The sequence below is a fragment of the Corvus cornix genome, chromosome 1A, assembly GCF_000738735.6.
Source record: "Corvus cornix cornix isolate S_Up_H32 chromosome 1A, ASM73873v5, whole genome shotgun sequence".
NCBI lineage: Eukaryota > Metazoa > Chordata > Aves > Passeriformes > Corvidae > Corvus > Corvus cornix.
Window position 1 is genome coordinate 13,338,281 of NC_047057.1, and position 17,276 is coordinate 13,355,556.

The 17,276-nt window shown below is 43.6% G+C and overlaps 1 protein-coding gene across 1 annotated transcript in view; it reads left to right on the top strand.

Annotated features, from left to right (window-relative positions):
- The first annotated feature begins 14,553 nt into the window (after positions 1-14,553).
- The window catches only part of PRKAR2B (protein kinase cAMP-dependent type II regulatory subunit beta), an 83,049-nt gene continuing 80,326 nt past the window's right edge, over positions 14,554-17,276 (top strand). The window contains exon 1 of the mRNA XM_039571010.1: positions 14,554-15,076. Within this exon, the coding sequence (XP_039426944.1) occupies positions 14,749-15,076 (328 nt within the window). The 5' untranslated portion in view covers positions 14,554-14,748. The remainder of the gene's footprint in view (positions 15,077-17,276) is intronic.

The window sequence follows — 17,276 nt, forward strand, 5'->3', positions numbered from 1 at the left end:
AAAAAAGAAAAAACCCAATTTATTTGTGAATCTCTTCTGATGGATTATATTCTTGTAAGGTCAGACAGGCCAGTTCAGTTTTTAGTAGCTTAGTCACCAACAAGGTCCAAGAACAGCCTTTGAACTAACACAAAAACATGACATTTCCATTTCTTTGTGACCTCTGATCTTTCCCCCAGAAAGAAACTAATCTGTTGCAGTCTTACACTGGAAATGTATTATTTACAAAAATGCTTCTGAGCAATAAAATGTTAGACCTTCATCCAACAGTGAAAGCTGGCCAGGCACAAAGGTCCATAGGCACACAACTGCTTACGAAAACACAACCAAGAACAACAGAGGAAACCACTGAGATCTGGAGATGGTAAATGCTCTGTTATTCCAAATACAACCATTAAGCTCAGAGACAACCAAAAGTAAGGAAGGAAATCAGCATTGATTAAAAGTAGACCTACCCATACACAGAGAGGAAGACTCTCTACAGAACTTCCCATGTAAGAAGCTATATTAGATCTGTTCAAAGAACCATTTTTTTCCAGTCGAAAAGGTGGAGAAGAAGGAGAATCTAGTGCACTGAGACAACAGAAAGGATTTCTGTATTGTCCATTACTTTCTCCATGAGAGAACCACCAAGATGTGCTAAGCAAAGAACCTTGCACTAGAGAAGTGTTTTCATTTCCAACATACAGCTGGGGAGTGTCTGCCACAAACAACTGAGAAGAAGCAAGTTAGAAAGTGGTTAATTACTCATGGGATCATCATCTCTCAGAGGGAAAATCAGAAAGGTCTTAAAAGGAGAAAAGGGCGATGGGACCAGCAATTGAAAAGTTTAGGTGCCTGTTTGCAGGCTGAGAACTCCTAGCTGAAATTACATTAGTTGAGATGTTTTGAAGAATCAAGAATTATGGATCTTCCACCGTGGTAAATGCCTTTTGCTGCAAATGACTTTGAAACTGTCCAGGTGTGGCAGAGACCTCATGCAGGGTCTGGTCACACCAACTGGACCATCCCAGAATCCTGGAAGTGGGCTGCTGCCATTTCTGGCAAATTTCAGTTGAAGATCAGCACAGAGGTGCTCAGAATCAGAGGAGATGGTGGTCCAGGTAGAAAAGGGCCAGAGAATAGAAGATTTATAGATTTGGGGAATTTTTTTGCCTTTACTTGTTGTAGTGAAAGAAGAGATAGAGTTCTGTGGCCTATTTAATATTCTTTAACCACTCCTGAGCTATGAGTAATGTTCCCCTTTAAAACCTCCTTGACATGTACCCTGGTTCTTAACTGAATGCTCTTTGTTTGGAAAACAGCCATTAGGCACTCACCCTTATCTCAAGAGTCAGAGAAACCATATTGTACTGCCATGATGTGTTCAGTCTCTTCAGGTTTCATATGGACAAGCTGGATTCCTTGGAATAAAAGTGGCTTTTCTGTCCTGCTGTGTCAGAAAATAAAGATATTTCTGACATATAATACTATTTTTCTAAGGATAAGGTCATCTTACTGTGCCAAGGAGACTCTTTTTAAGGCCATACAATGAAGTAACTCCAAAAATGCACTGTTTTTTATTTATGTAAACAAATAGTTTTCAAGCTTTCTGTCTAGCCCAAGGCATTATTAGTAATGACATGAATACATAGTTGGCTTCCAAATAGGCCTGAAATCCCTGTAGCTCATCTATGTTCAATACAAAAACCCTAAAAAGTCCCAGTTGTTGAAACATCCCTGCAGTCTAACAGCTTAGCAGGAGGTTCTCATCTGTTTTCAAAACAGATTTCCAGTGAGTTTCAACCCTGGTTGGTTCTTTAAAACTTACAGATTTGTACAGCCAGGCTCCTTCTGTTTCATCGGAGAGTGAATAATCTTTCCCATGTTTGAGTTATTACCACTTTAGTAGCAGAGCTCAGCCTCATTTTGTAATTTCTGCTGGGTAATTCCTCCTCACCCCAGTAGTGTCATTGAGTTTCCATGTGAGCAAGAACTTGCAAGATCAGGACCTTTCACCCTCAGCACTGTCCCTTTTTTAGAGTGTAACTATTTTTATTCTCCAGCTTCCAGGCATAGAAATGTTGACATCTAAAATGAGGAATGCCAATGGTTGAGACACAGAAAGAAAATAAAAGCCATCAATTAATTTATTTAGAATATTTTCAAGAGATTGCACTATTAAGCAAGGATTTGTTTACACAATGGAGTTATTTTAAAATATCTACATGTTCTAAAAGTCCAAGTCTTAAATGCTGCACGTTTAAAATGAAATGATGTTTCATGCTCTACTAAGTAGTAGATATTTTTAAATAATAGACATTTCAAAATAAATTCTAACACATTAGTCTGTCTCCAATAAAGTATGTTCTTCCATAAACCTTTAAAAGAACTCTTCTTATACATCCATATATTGACCTGCAGAAATTAAAGCCTTCCAGGCACAAAATCCTTCCCTGTTCCTTTAGCTTGGGTACTGTCACCAGTGACATATCCCAGGGGTCACCCTGTGTTAGGATGCAGCTGTGTTAGTGGTCTGGGTGGTGGGACAGAGAGAAGCCTCAGCAGGTTTGCAGAAGATACAAAACTGGGAGGAGTGGTTGACACAGCAGATGGCTGTGCTGCCTTTCGGTGGCACCCTGGCAGGATGAAGGCTCTCCAGTTGTACTGGACATGCACATACCACAGTGAGTCCAGTCAAGGGCCATTGGTTAAGGGCTTGTAATGTCTGGCATACAAGGGGAGGCTTAGAGAGCTGGGACTGCTCATCCTGGAGCCAGGGCCAGACTGTTTAGTGGTGGCCAGTGACAGGGCAAGAGGCAACAGGCAGGACTTGAAACACACAATCATCAGACGTCCCTGCCAGCCTCAGCTGCTCCATGATTCTGTGGTTTTCTCTGTATTTTAAAGACTATGAGACATAGTCTTTTAGACTGGAGACATAGACATTTCTCAACTCTCATTAACTTACCACTTCACAGGAGGACATAATTTGAATCCAGTAGGGCCTGACCCTAACACCATCTGTAGTGGGCAGCAGCTTTCTACCATCTTCAGTGAGCTTTGTACTGGTTCTGTACATGATGCACTGAAACACTGGCAGGACATGAAAGGTTTTAACTGCTTGTAAAATGTAGGCATAATCAAAGCCTACTGTTTTCTGTGAATGCAAATCTTTTTTACTATGATACAGTCAGTATTGGGTCCACACTGTCCTCCATCACTAAGGAGTGTTGTGCCATTTCCATAGCATGAAGGAGTGTGCCCATCTCTGTACCCAAAGCTTCCCCTCACAAAGGGAGGGATGTGGTGGCTGAAGGTTTCCTTGCCAGCTTTCACTGAGACCATCTCCATGGCAGAAAGTTCACTGCTTTCTGGCTATCAAATATGAAAAATTTCAGTTACTAAGAAACTGAAATTTCCTTTGCATCTGGGCACATTAGAGCCCAGGGTATGATTAGTTACAGTTCTCCAGGATGGCCTCTGCTCGGATATGATGTCTTTTTGTCTCAGGAGAGCCAGCACACTGCTGACTGCTTGCCCTTCTCTGCCCTCCCTCCCCATTCCTGTCCTCCTGACCTGCCATCCAGCTGGGCCGATATCAAGCAGGGACACAGTGCTGCCCACACCAGATATGTAACAACACACAGAGGTGCAGACGAAGAAAACGTCTGCAAGGAGTCAGCCCTTCTTCCTGGCGTGTTATGGTGCTCCCTTCTCTCTCCATGTGTGTTGAAAGAGCAAGAAATGGTAGAGATTCACAAAGAACTCTCTCATTTCTGTAAGCACACACCAGATTTGCAGATGAGCCTGATCTGGACATTCCCAGGACAGGCAAGGAGACCAGTGCAACCCCAGCCCAGGTTCCTTCCCTAGCTGCAGTGATGACTGGGCTTCTCCATGTATCTTAATCCATGTGGAATTGATTCCATGGAGAGGACCATAAAACTAGGCTAGCAGTTTATGGATTAAGTAAAAGATCTCAGCCTGGTGAGTATCCCTCTGGAAACTGGCCAGGGCAGTGTTGTGGCACCGATCACACACTGAGAATCTCTCTGTGTTCCCCATAATCATTATCCTATTTTACAAAAAGGATAAGATCAGCTGGACCTTGTTGCCAGTTCCCACAGGACAATCTGGCTGTGTAATGTTAGTAAAGGAGGCTATCTGCTGTCTGCATCTTCCTCTTCTATTTCTGTTCAGGGAATCTCTGAAGTATCCATATTGCAGTCTTTCCAGACGCATCTTGGCATTTTTGAGAAGGATAAAAATTTGAGGACTTACTTTGAAAGATGACTGGTCCTGTCAGGAAAATGACTGGTCAAGGAGAATTTTCTCACCCAAAAATCCCCCTACTTCTGTGTCTGCATTCTTGCTGCATTACTTCATCATCACCTTTCAAAAAAGAACATCAAAACAAGGACCTAGTTTTCACAGACAGCCAGATGGATGCTTCATGAGTGACTCTTACCTTTCAGAGTGACTGCTCTAGGGCAACTACACTTCCCTTTCTTTCTTATGGAAAGGGCAGATCTGCTGTTTTGAAGTTCTGCTGCTGTTTCTACCCTGGTGGCCTGTTACAGGAACCTTTAGAACTTTTACTGTGGGGCTACCAGAGAAACCTGGATTTTAAACGCACATGCTCATGAGAAGGGAACTCAGGAAAGTGAGAGGATATGATTCTGAGAAGCATGCCGATCCATATGGACTTTGTAAGCTGTGCTGTCTGCACAGACCCGTTTCAGCCCAGGGGTCCTAGGATGCCTTAGCTGATTGCTCATAACAGCCTATACAAATTGTGAGAAAGAAAGACTTGTCTTATTCTGAGAATCCAAAACTTCGAAGTATCTGACAGCCCAGAGATGCTACCAAGGACAAGCCTACAGCTCTTGCAGCTCTTGATTATACAGTTGTTTTTTTTTCTTTTTGTTTTGGGAGAAAGAAAGCATTCTGCAATTTATGCCTAACATAGATTTTTTTTTGGTATCATGATCTTGGTAGATGATCTTGGAAAACAGTAATTTTGAAGGCTGATTAGAAGTGCAGCAGTGTCCCTTTCCATGGTGGGAGTCCTTTGCCTTTCACGGAAAGATGTTTTTGTCACAGTGAAGTCTGTGGAAGGACCTGGACTGAGGCTTCTTTTCACACTGCCAGTTTGAGAGGCTCCACTTCCATGCCATTTCACGGAAATTTGGCTCCCCACAGGTGCCCAGTTTCAAAATATTTCTCTCTCCTTCATGAGTTATAGGGCTTTGGCAGGCTATAAGGTTGTCAGACCTTGAGAGGGCTGCTTTTTGCCTGTTGCCTTGCCAATTATAAGGCCTAAGCAGTTTGAGGAGACTTGCTAAGGAAAACGTGTAACATTTGTAACCTCGCAGCCTTTCTTCCTGACTCATTGCCAGCAATGGACCATAGTTTCAAGGTTTAATCATGAGCTCAGACCCATGGAGAACCTTCTCACCTTCCTGCATCTCGGTAGTCCATGTGCCTTGCCAGCTGCTACCAAACCCATCTGCTCCTTGTCCAAGTCCCTGCAGGACAAAGCTGTGCCGTCATCTAGATGGCAGGAGGATGATGGAGAAATCCACAGGGCAAGGGAAGCACCCTGACCCTGGATCCTTGCTCTGTGTGTTACAAGGGGTTACCAACCCTCTCTGCAAGCAGTCAGGCCAAACCTCCAGGAACAAACTCACATTTGAGCTGCCAGGTATAAATTGGGGCAGATACAGCCGAAGTAGGAAGGACTACTGACCTCAGTGCCTGGTCACAAGACCACATTTCTTCCTTTCCCTATTTGTCTGAAGGCTTTATTGGAGAATGCTGTGAGATAAGAGTAGGGCACTTATTTATGCAGATGTTATGGTGCAGGGTCTGTGATGTTGTACTGCAGATAAGTCAGGGTTGGGGCAAGTATTAAAATGTCCTTTAAGCAGCACTGCAAGGGAGTTTTGGAGAGGTCTTCTTCAGTGGTGCCCTATTTAAATGCAAAAGTGTCAGTGGTGCTTTTTAAAGGAGTGGCCTAGAACTGCAACTGTGTCTGAACATGAGAGCCCTTGACCAGGCTTTATGGCAATTATCTAACAGGATGGTTTGTAAGAATGTGAGGACATTGTCAAGTTGATTTCGACACAAAAATGAACCCTTTAAAAAAAGTCTATCAAGTCAAAGTGACCTTAGGACAGAAAATTATGCTGACCCGGAAAGCACCATGCAAATTTTAGTGGACATGTTGACTAAGGACCGTGTCCTCACAGAGGTAAGTTGTCCTTTTGGGGCAGGTTCTACAGCAAAATCTGATCTGTACATCATCATCTCGAACCTCTCCATTGCTCCTCAGGCAATGGTTGTGTTGTGAACCAGGCTGAAGCTTGATCCATTCCGGCTAGTCCCAGCTCCTAGATGGTCCCTAAGGATTAACCTGCTGTGGATTAATCTGTGGATTTAGGCAGCCTCCAAATTGTCCTGCAGGGTAGGCCCAAAGAGAGGGATTTCAGCAGGCCAGCACCATCTCCCCAACAACCGCTGGGCTCTGATACACCCAGCAGAATCTGAACAAAGCAAGAATTCTGCCCCCAGCTCCCTGCATGCAGCCCTTAGGTGGAGCGAACACAATTAATGGGAGACCCCAAAAAAGGAAGGAGAACCAACCACTATGGCCAGCGTGGGAGGTTTCTGCTAGTTTATGTGGCTGCCCTTTCAGGTCCACATATTGTCCTCACCAAATGGGTTCAGTATGAGCAAGGAGCACTTACATGATAAAATGTGAAAAAGTGCTGTTGCAAAAGCACTTGAATCCAAAAAAAGCACACTTTGAAATAAATAAGGGGCATTGGGAAATTACATTCTGGCAACTGCACAAAGTGTGTGCATTTCCCATAGAACTGAATAAAAATAGATTGTGTCGAAAACAACGATAAAAACTCATGGGAATGCATGTCTGGCACAGTTTATATTCCACTCCTGGGGCTAAAGTTGGAATATTGTAAGGGTGGTGCAATTATGAATTGTACTTTAAAAATGTAAATATTTCTGTTCCTTATAAAAGTATAAAAAATAATCACATACTTTCTTTGATGATCCATAAGTCTACATTAAATAGCCAGTTTTAATTCACTGCAAGTCAACTGCATTCATAGATTAATAGGTTGGGGTCTTCATATTCTGCCAAAATAGAAACAGTAAGTCATATACAGACAAATGCATGTGTGTTTATTTATACATCCATACATATACACTTACAGAGAGATAAAAAACAGTCTTTCTGTTCCTGAATCTGTAGAGGTCATTACATTTTGATTATATTTTAATCAAATGCACATCCACAACTTTGTATAAACAAAACACCCTAAGACAAAATGGAGACTTGACACTCCAGTGCACAGCTCCAGCACATCCACATTTGTCCTTTAGGGTCTGCTAGTTTGAATTGAGGTTCTGCTCTCAAAAGTAGCCCTTCCAACTATAGGCACGTCTTCCCTCTCAGACTAGGCAATACCTGAACCCACCTTGCCTGATGCCTTTGGGACACTGAAGTGTCTGTCATACAGTCCAGTGTGTCTACCTACCCAACCCCATCTGTGTGTAGGTGTGCAGAGATGTCCAAACTGAGAAACACGCTAGGGTCAGAGTAGTGCTTTTACTCACTAATGCTATTCTCAGTTTTTCGCCAACAAAAATCTGCAGGAACATTACCACTACATTAGGGTTCAAACCAAAGGAAATATTTCAGCTGGTGCTTATGTGCCCTCTTTAATCAATACTTATGCAGATGCTTTATTCTTCTTGCCAAGAATAACTAATAATTTCCTCAAGAATATAATGAGTAACAATTAAATCTAGCAGGGAAAAAACAAAACAAAAGAAAACAACAAAACAGACAAGCCAAAACAACCCTACAGAATAAAATCCAAACCCACAAAACCAAAAAATAATCCAAACCAAAATGCCAACAGTTAATGTTCTCTGAAAAAGTTGCTTCTTCCCTAGAAGATATCACTTAGAACTACAGACTCCACAGCTCTGACTCCCTCCTTCTGGAAATTAGCTCCCAAGAAACGGAAGTTAATTCTCATAATGACTTTTTTTTCTTAGGAACACTGACAGTTAATAAGAAATGCAAGGCATGGAATTATAGGGTTGTTCTCCATCCAACAGCTATTTCTACTTCTTTGCTCCCTGTTTTTGCCACAAAGTAGATACCTGAATATTTCATATCTAAGCTCAGGACTAATAGAAGAAGATTTGCAGGGAGAAAGTTCATTTTTCAAAAATCATCAGATTCCTCAGCTGCCTCAAGGAAAATGAAGCAAAACTATCCATTCACTAACACTCTTTTTCATTTAAATAAAACCCAAGCATCCATGGTAGTGACTGTAGGTTTTTAAAAGCATATATGTATTATGATTTTTTCACTAGTGCTTCATATTTCAAAAGATCTAAGAATTACTGCATCTTTTGGGATATTTGTGTGTTCCTCTAGTGACATGAAAGAGCTTGACTTTCCAAGAGAAGATGTTGAGCCATCTCTGATAAGAAAGACTGATGTTATTCTTTTCCATAAAGGTGCTACTAGACTATATAGACTGATATTCTTTATCACTTAGATCATATAAGCCTCTTCTACTGAGCATAGCAACAAGTGCTTAGATAAGGCTGAGAGCTCTCCCAGTCTTTTCACCTCAAGACATTTCCTTCAGCTTATGAATAATTTCTATGTCTCTTTTCTGCATGTCACCTACTTCTCCATATTCTTTTGAACATATGAACACTAAATCTGTACCTTTTTTTTTTTACTGGTCTCAGGAGTGCTCGACAGAGGGAAGATCTCCCATTCCTATTTTCTATCTCCCTCTTGAAACAAGCAAGAATCTCGTTAGCCCCTTCCTCTGCAGAATTATAGCAGAAATTGGAGTCAAGCTGTTTCTCCATTCTGATGCCCAAACTCTTTTAGAAGCGCTGCCTTCCATGATAAAGTCCTACCATTCTGTAGAAACATCTTGCACTCTTTCTTCTGAAGTCAATGACTTAATAAGGAGCTTGTAGAGTAAGATTTTCTTTAAATGGACAAGTCATCCAGATCACTCCATGCTTCCCTGAGCTCAGTGACATCACTGCTCTACTGGGTTTTGTGTCATCAGCAACATTTATACTTGCTCCCATGTGATTGCAGGAGGTGTTGAACATAAGCAGCCTACTGTCAATTCCTGGGGAACTTTTCCATCTGATGATGATTTTCTGTTGTCAGCTATTTGGAGAGATGTCTCTGTTAGCCATTTAACAGGTTGTCTTGACAGTATATAATGCCATTTTTATAAAAAGAGTAGGGCATCAAACAAAGTAAGATCCTCAAAATAGATGAAGTCTGCTACATCTACACTGTCATTTTATTTCATTTCTTTTAGGAAGAGAAGGTTTACTTCTAATGACAAATTCAGCACTCACTATATTGACTTTAGAAACTCTAGTCACACTTTTCTGAAATTACAGGTGATTATGAGAGCCCAAATTGAGGCACATAAAAAGGAGCACTTTTCTAAGAGACAGTATCCTGTAGCTCCTGAATATCAAGGACTACAAACAACAGATTTCAATGGAAATCAACAGCTGTGCATTTACTGAATAGTAACACTTGTAAACAGAGCTTGCAGTAAGTCACAAAGCTCATACTCCCTGGAAAATACAGTTTGGGGTTAAAAAGACTAGGGTGAGTGGAAAAGCAAGGGACTTGCGGTTAGAATATGTGATACTCTACAATTCTTTTTGAACATGTTATCTCAGTAGATGAGGTGGATGGAAGACTTGGATTCAGGACCAACGTAAGCCAACTTGAATTTGAATTGCGGATAATCTGATACTCCTCCTCCTGAGCCACCACTTCTGCTCTCTTCTCCCTGACAGCATGATGATTCATCTCAGCACTAATCAGACATTTAGTTTCACTGACTACAGCACTACAAGTGCCAAAAAGGTGATACAAGGGAGACTAAATGAACACTTGTTCTATGGCTAGCAGGTGCCCTTTTGTGGGAGGAAACTCCTCAAACTGTATTTCTAGTTAAACTGATTGTGAATTGGTACTGAAAATGGCAGGGGGTACTTCATGTATACTGCTTTCCCGCTATTCTGTTTCTTCAGGTGGATTCCTTCCATCCAGGTTTTGAACTTGGGCTTTCTGTTTGCTCAGAGAAAACCCTCATTGGCATAAATAACAATTTTACTTCAGTATGTAAATGGCTACTTGGTTCTTGCCATTCTAGATTTACAGTAGGCAGGGGAGGAGTTAAGTTGAATCCACAGAACAACAAGCACAGGTAGAGCAAAGACTATGAGACAGAGGAGATTCAATTGAAGGAAGAATCATGAAGAATGTGTTCAAACTTGATTAAGACATTATAGGCACTAGTTTCTTATATTGTTTATGGAACCAAACATTTTTCTGATAAATAGATTTGGGTATGGTAATGGATTTTGTAATACAATAATGGTGACATCATTCTAATGAGAACAGGAAAGTGTGAAACTATGGATCTGCACAACTGCAGTTTTGTTATTGCTGGCAAATTCATGGCTGAATGATTGCCATTAAAAACAGTTAGTAAAAAAATTCTGTGAGCCAGATTTGCCTAGTAAGCCAGAAGAACTTGAGAAGGACAAAAAGAAAGTCAATACATGTAACATTTTAAAGGTATTTTGGAAGATCAGAAGTTGGTACATGATTATTCTTATGAACTGTGGTTGTTCCAAACTTACAAACCAGCTGTCACTTGATCAAGAGCCAGCTAGAAAAAACATTACCATATAACTGAAGAGATTTTGAAGTAAGTATAAAACATGTAGGGATTTGCAGGTGCCTTCTGAGCAGCAGCTTTTTAGTCATGCAGTATGCAAAGTGCATCTGCATTTAAAATTTCAAAAGCCTGGACAAAAGATTTAAGATAACACAAACCAATGATCTTTTAACCACAGGAAATATAGGGAGCAACATCTCCCGAACACAAGCGTGAGTCTTTTCCTACTATGCTGCATTAGGTAGAGGGCCAGGCTTTGCCCTGTGTTTCTCCAGTACAATTGTCCCAAGACAACAATATGAACTCTTTCCATGGAGAACCACTGTTGGGAATTACTAGGCTGCCAAATTGAGAGAGACTGTTGCAGATGATGAGATCAGGATCTCTTTCTCTGCTAGCTGTGCAGCTGCTCCAAGGACACAGTAATTACAGTCCCTCTTGCCTGCAACACCGTAACAAAGAGCAGGATTTAAAAGCCTGTACTCCACTAGTGCGCTTGCTAAAGTTACTTTCCACAGGGGAGAGAGGGCTTTACCCTGGCTTACACCCCGATGTTCAGTGCACACTTCTGCCCCTCTGCACGGCACCTACGGCATTGCAGGCTTAGCCCGGGCTCATCAGGAGATGGCTGTTCCAGAGCATGTCTTCAGAAGGACTGGAGAAGAGTGTTCCTCTCAGGCAAAACATTGAAAGCTGGCAGAAAAAAAAAAGGCTTATAGTTGGATGTTGGATGGACTTTGACAGGCAAAGTTTACTAAATTTACTAAATTTGCATTTACCCTGGTAAAGACAAGTCTTGAAAGTCTGACTCTTCCCTTTGCACTCTGTTCATTGTTCTCCACATGATCAGAAAAGGTCTCATTCTCTGAGCTCTGGCAAAGTATTCCCAACCACTGTCTGAAGCATGCTGTCTGGAACTGTCCTGTGGGAGGCACAGTGCTTGCTATTTCTCCCCTGTTAGCTCTAATCTCCCCGTTTTTCACTGCTGCAAACCAGGTGAAGGGACAAGAACGACATGCAAAGCAGATGAGCAGTGTGTTATGAAAAGTGCATCTGTTGGCTGGGAGGAGAGGAGACAACAAAGTCTTTAGATTATTTCCTTGGGAATTGTGAGGGGAATATTCTGCCCAATCCTTTTTCAGTACAAAAGGATTTCTGTAGGTTGTATATTCTCTTTCATTTCAAGAAGATATTTACAGCTGAACTAGAATGGCACACAAAAATTAGTAGCAACTAATAAAACTCATTGGAGAGGTGTGAACCAATACTCCATCTAACTGTTCACTCTGCTAGACATATTTTTGACAGCTGTCCTCCTTATGAGGATTTAAAAGCAATTTAAATATCAATACAAGGTCTTTGGAACAGAAAGCATCTGAGGAAACCAGATGACACCAACTTGAACTATAAAGTTTGCTGCCATCCTTTGAGATACACAAAATTCGGGATAAGTTTCACTGGGCACAAACATTTTGGGCTGTTTTGAAATTCTTTTTTAAAAGAAGCATTCTTTAGAGTTCTGCCACCTAGGAATCTCTTATTCAAATTATCCCAGTTTTGCATAGAAACATCAAAGGCTGGATCTTGAGGATGTCCTCAGAGAAGTGATCTCATTTTACATCTGGGAGGATGGGAGTCTCTGACAAACAAGGGGAGTCCTTGATTAGATGGCAAAAGACACTATGCTGCTAGTAAATTCCTAGAAAAAAAGACTGCCTTGTCTGGCTAAGACAAAACCTCAGGGGTGACAACCCTTCTAATCCTGGAAGACTCCATTAAATGGAATATTATATGCTCACAGAACACCTAGTGCCTGGAAGGCACTAATTACTAACACTTCCCTTCCTGGGGGCTTCCTCAAAGCTTAGGTATCTCTCAGCCTGGTCACAACCAGATCAACCCTCTCAGTGGTGTAAGAAGGTTTTTAAGCTCCTAAACTTGTGAATGAGCCAATCTGGCATTTCTAGCCAACCCACCCTCCAGAGAGACTAAGCTATGCAGCTGTCCATGATGTACAGGTGTCAGCTCTCCTGCTGCACTTGATTCTCAGCCATTTTAATGTATGTGGCTCCATGCTGCACCAGCAGTGCTTCCAACAGGCAGCTGTGATCAGGGTGTGCCAAAACTGGGGCATGGCATGAAGTGGGGGTGTGCTGGCAAGGCTGGGAGCCCCCTGGACACTGCAGCAGTTCTTAGAGTCTGATGACAGAGCAATCTTCTGCAGTCCAGAGGGAACTCGTGGTCTGCCCCCTGATGACTTAGCTTGACCTTGAAGAGGTTCCTCCGGCAGGACAGTGCTAAACAACAGTGAATTTAACTTCAATTAAGTACTAGTGGCTAGCTGTAGGCTTTTCCTGCACAGTAAAATGAAGCCACGAGATGTTGCTCGAAGGTATTCCACAGCTTCACTAGCAGAGGTGTCTCCTGCCTGCTACAGGACAGCAATATCACCCACGCAGGCATGGTTTACTCGCTTCACTAATTTGCCTGGTCTATAACACTTTGAAGATACAACTTGTGAACGAAGCTCCATTTGAAAATACACACACAAGGAGAACTGGGTTCCACTTGGAAATTGACTCAATTTAAAACTGGCTTTGAGATCCTTATCTGTGTGAAAACTGTCATAGAGATTGCTGTATTATGCTGTCACATTATTTTTTTGAGGTCAGGTGTTTCAGTATCTTGCTACTACAAACTCAGATTTTGACTGCTGATCTTACCCTACGCCCTTATGAAGCTCATTGCAAGGCCATTTGACTAATGCTGAATGTTTAATGAAATCAATTATCAAACAGCCATGTTGTCCCAGCCTTAGACGTTTTAGCAGTTAATTTGCTTGCAGCACAAAAATAAGACTCCAAGAGATCTTTCTGGAACCCCAAAACGCTGGCCAACATTCAGAGGCGATTACAAACCGGGGGGGATGCAGTTTTCATGCATTCAACAGACCTCACTTTCAAGAAGTGTTTAGTGAAGCATTGAAAAACATGGCACCCGTAATTGCTACTTACTCTACTTAAAACATTTAAGCTTCCTGGTGATGACAAGCAGCACCCACTTACCACTGTGCTAAGTAGTCTCTGCAGCATGGCTTGGAAGAGAGTCTATGCTGAGCGTTGGCACTCAGCAGTGTTTAAATTGGACTTCTCCCCCATTTTTTAACAATTGTTTCTTTCTCCAGCTAAATTTTTTGTGGACCTTAAACAACCAGCTGGCAAACAGGATGTTCTTGCTAGCACCACAGCACCCCTCCCATCCTAAATAATATAGACGAATGTAAGTAGATAGCACATCTATGCGTATGAATGATGTGGAGAAGAGCTTTAAGGTGACGCATGGCCGTGAAAAAGCACAGCAGTAATCGGCTATGAAATGCTACATGCACTGCGGTCCTTCCCTGAGCGGGGACATGTCCGCTCATCAGGAATCCCCGCTGGTCGCCAGCGCGGATGCCTGGACGCCTCCGCAGGGAGAAGGCACTCAAGGCTTGGGTCCCCGGGAGCCCCGGGGTGGCGGGGGGCCGCGATGCCCGGCGAGGCCGCGCCCCGGCAGGGTAGCCCGTGCGGGGGCAGAGATGCCCCGCGCTGCCCCGCCGTCCCCTCCGCGCCGCGCCGCCGGCTCCCGCGCTGTGGCGGGCGGGGCGCGGCGGCCGCAGTCCCCGGCGGGAGGTTGTCATGGTTTCCCGGGTCACATGTGCGCGAGGTTCCCCCGGCGCGGGGGGAGGAGGCGCCGCCGCCGAGGCTGCCAGAGCCGCTGCCCCCCGCGGGCCCGCCCCCCGCCCGCTCCCACCTGCGCCGCCGCCCGCCCCTTCCCGCTGCCCACGGGCGATCCGCCGGGCGCGCCTCGTCCCCCGGGCCGCCGACCCCCGGCCCCGGGCTCTCTCCCCCTTCTCCTCCTCCTCCTTCTCCTCCTTCTCCTCTCCCCTTCCCCTCTCCCTCCCCCTTCCTGGCCGGGCTGTGCCCCCCCGGCCGGCCCCGGCATGAGCATCTCCATCCCGGCGGGGCTGACGGAGCTGCTGCAGGGCTTCACGGTAGAGGTGCTGCGGAGCCAGCCCGGGGACCTGCTGGAGTTCGCCCTCCAGTACTTCGGGCGCCTCAAGGAGGAGGCGGCGACGGCCAAGGCGGCGGCGGAGAAGGAGCCGAGCGGCCGCAGAGCGGGCACCGGCCATGACAGGGGCACCCAGCCGCCGCGCCGGGGCCCCCCCGACGCCCGCGGGGTCAACTTCGCCGAGGAGCCCATGCAGACCGACTCCGAGAGCGGCGAGGACGAGCAGCCGCCGCCGCCGCCGCCGCCGCAGCAGTTCCCGGGTAAGGCTCCCCCGCCTCGCCGGCCCCGGGGGTGGGGGCGGGGGGGCTCCCGCAGCCGCCCGGGCTCAGGTGCGCGGCCGGAGGGATGGGGGTCCCGGCCCGGGCCGCTCGCCGTGTGGGGAGCCTGGGGGTCGCAGGGGTGGCGGGAGCGCGCTGGCCTCGGTACGCGGACACGGGCAGCGGGCAGGGACCGCCTGCGCTGACGCCAAACAGCGGAGCCCGCGGGAGGTTTCCCGTATCCCGCGGCAAACTTTAACCTCCCGGGCTTTCACTTGTTCGGCGGTGCTGGGTATTTGGCATACAGGTAGCACCAGCTGCCTCGCTTGTAGCGTATGAGCCTGTAACAGTCTAGCAAAGATCTGTATGTTTCCGTTTTATAAGAGCAGAAGAGAGCAAATCTGCATTCTGTAATTAGTAGGTATGTCTACCTTAGAAAACACCTCTCATGGGCATGTTGCTGTATTCATGCACTTGATTAAGCATTTTACGTAGATGTACTTATATGTGTTTTAAAAAGTAGAGCACAATTTAAAGATTTCTTCCTGAAAGCCAGGGTGAAATTTTCTGCGTTTAGAAGGGCCTGTGGAACAAGTGTTGCTGTGACAGCAAAGAACATATGCAGTATCTTTGTGTTTGAAGGTAACACCGATCTGCACGCAGCTAATGACACCTTATCTTTGTGTGGCTGACAGGTTTTATTTAGAGACTGTGTCAATCTATCTGCTGGTGTGGGTTATGGGACGGGTAGGAGCTCTCTCTGAAGAGTGCGTAGTGCTTTGCCTTTGTTCCATGAGCAGGCTGACTGAAGGGTCAGTCAATACGGTTAGATGGGGAAGAGGAAAGCATCCAAGCATCTTTATCTTTTTTTTTTTTGAGGATAGCTTGAAGTGGAAGCGTATCTCATCAGATCGTCAAAGCAGTCATCCCTCCGAGTCGTGCTGGAGGTAGATTTACTTAGCAGAGTACAGGAGGCAGTTGTTTGCTTGTTGAATATCAGTGCATCTAAAATGATGTGTTATGTGCATTTTATCAGGAAACGTAGATAAACAAGTAGGCGTTTAAGAACTGGGTAAGTTTTCAAAATGCTTCGTGTTACCCCATAAGACAGTCACCATTCTTTTCATCTGTTCTTTGCAGCTATACCCTCATGTATTTAATGAGAAATCGAATCTGTCAATCAGATTCCGCAGATTTATGTGGCAATTTAAAACTCTAATGCTGATTGTGACATTAGTAGAAGTTTGAAAATTTGGTGTCTTTGAAAACTGAAATGGTTATAGTATGGAAGAAAAAACGTATTTATTATCTTAATTCACTAACACTAGGTGTGTTTTTTCAAACATTAATTATAACACCAAACAATCTCATTGATAAATGGAGAACTGGAATGTTGTATGGAGGGAAGTGCAGAAATGTAGTTTTATTTATTAGTATGTATTTGTTACATACCTGTAACTTTACAAGGTGCTTTAAGAAGCTTTCTAAGCTTTTCTAATGAATACCTGTAATTAAGATTCTTTTGACAGTCTTTTTGTTGTGATTGTGAAGAGGGAAAGCCGTTATTGTCAATATTCTCATTAAGGGACATGCTAGAATCTCTTAGTTTGACTAATTGATTTATTTGCTTGACAAAAACCCTTTAAAATATCACATTTTTAAGCTTAATATATTTTGACTGTTTAATTGTATTATGATTTGTAATTTCTGTCAGTTCAAATAATTATTAATTAAAAGAAACAAAAATGAAAATATTTGTGAAGCCATATGAAGGTTAATAAGAAGTAACTCATAGTAAATGATTACTAATAGTGTGCTTGTGTATGTGTGCATTATGCAGGAGTGTGTATTTTAAATTCAAATTTTATGTCTTCTCTGAATATATTCTTTTAAGGTAACAATGCATCCACTCAGCCTTTTGTTAATAACTGGAGGCATAAAGTATTCAAATATTTGTTTAATGGGTTTAAATACCAATTTAAAAGCATATTTCTTTTATGCTTTTGCTTTCTGTTTCTAGAAGTAGCAATTCTTAAGAACTTAAGTTTGGGGCAAATTTTTTAAATTTAATTTTTCCTTTTGCCTTTATGAATGATTAAACTGCTTCTGTATAGCTGATTTGTCCTGTTTGCATCCTTAGGAGAGGACAAGAAATTTGTAAAGGTGATGAGCAGATGTAAAATGAAAACCCCTGTGAAAGAGG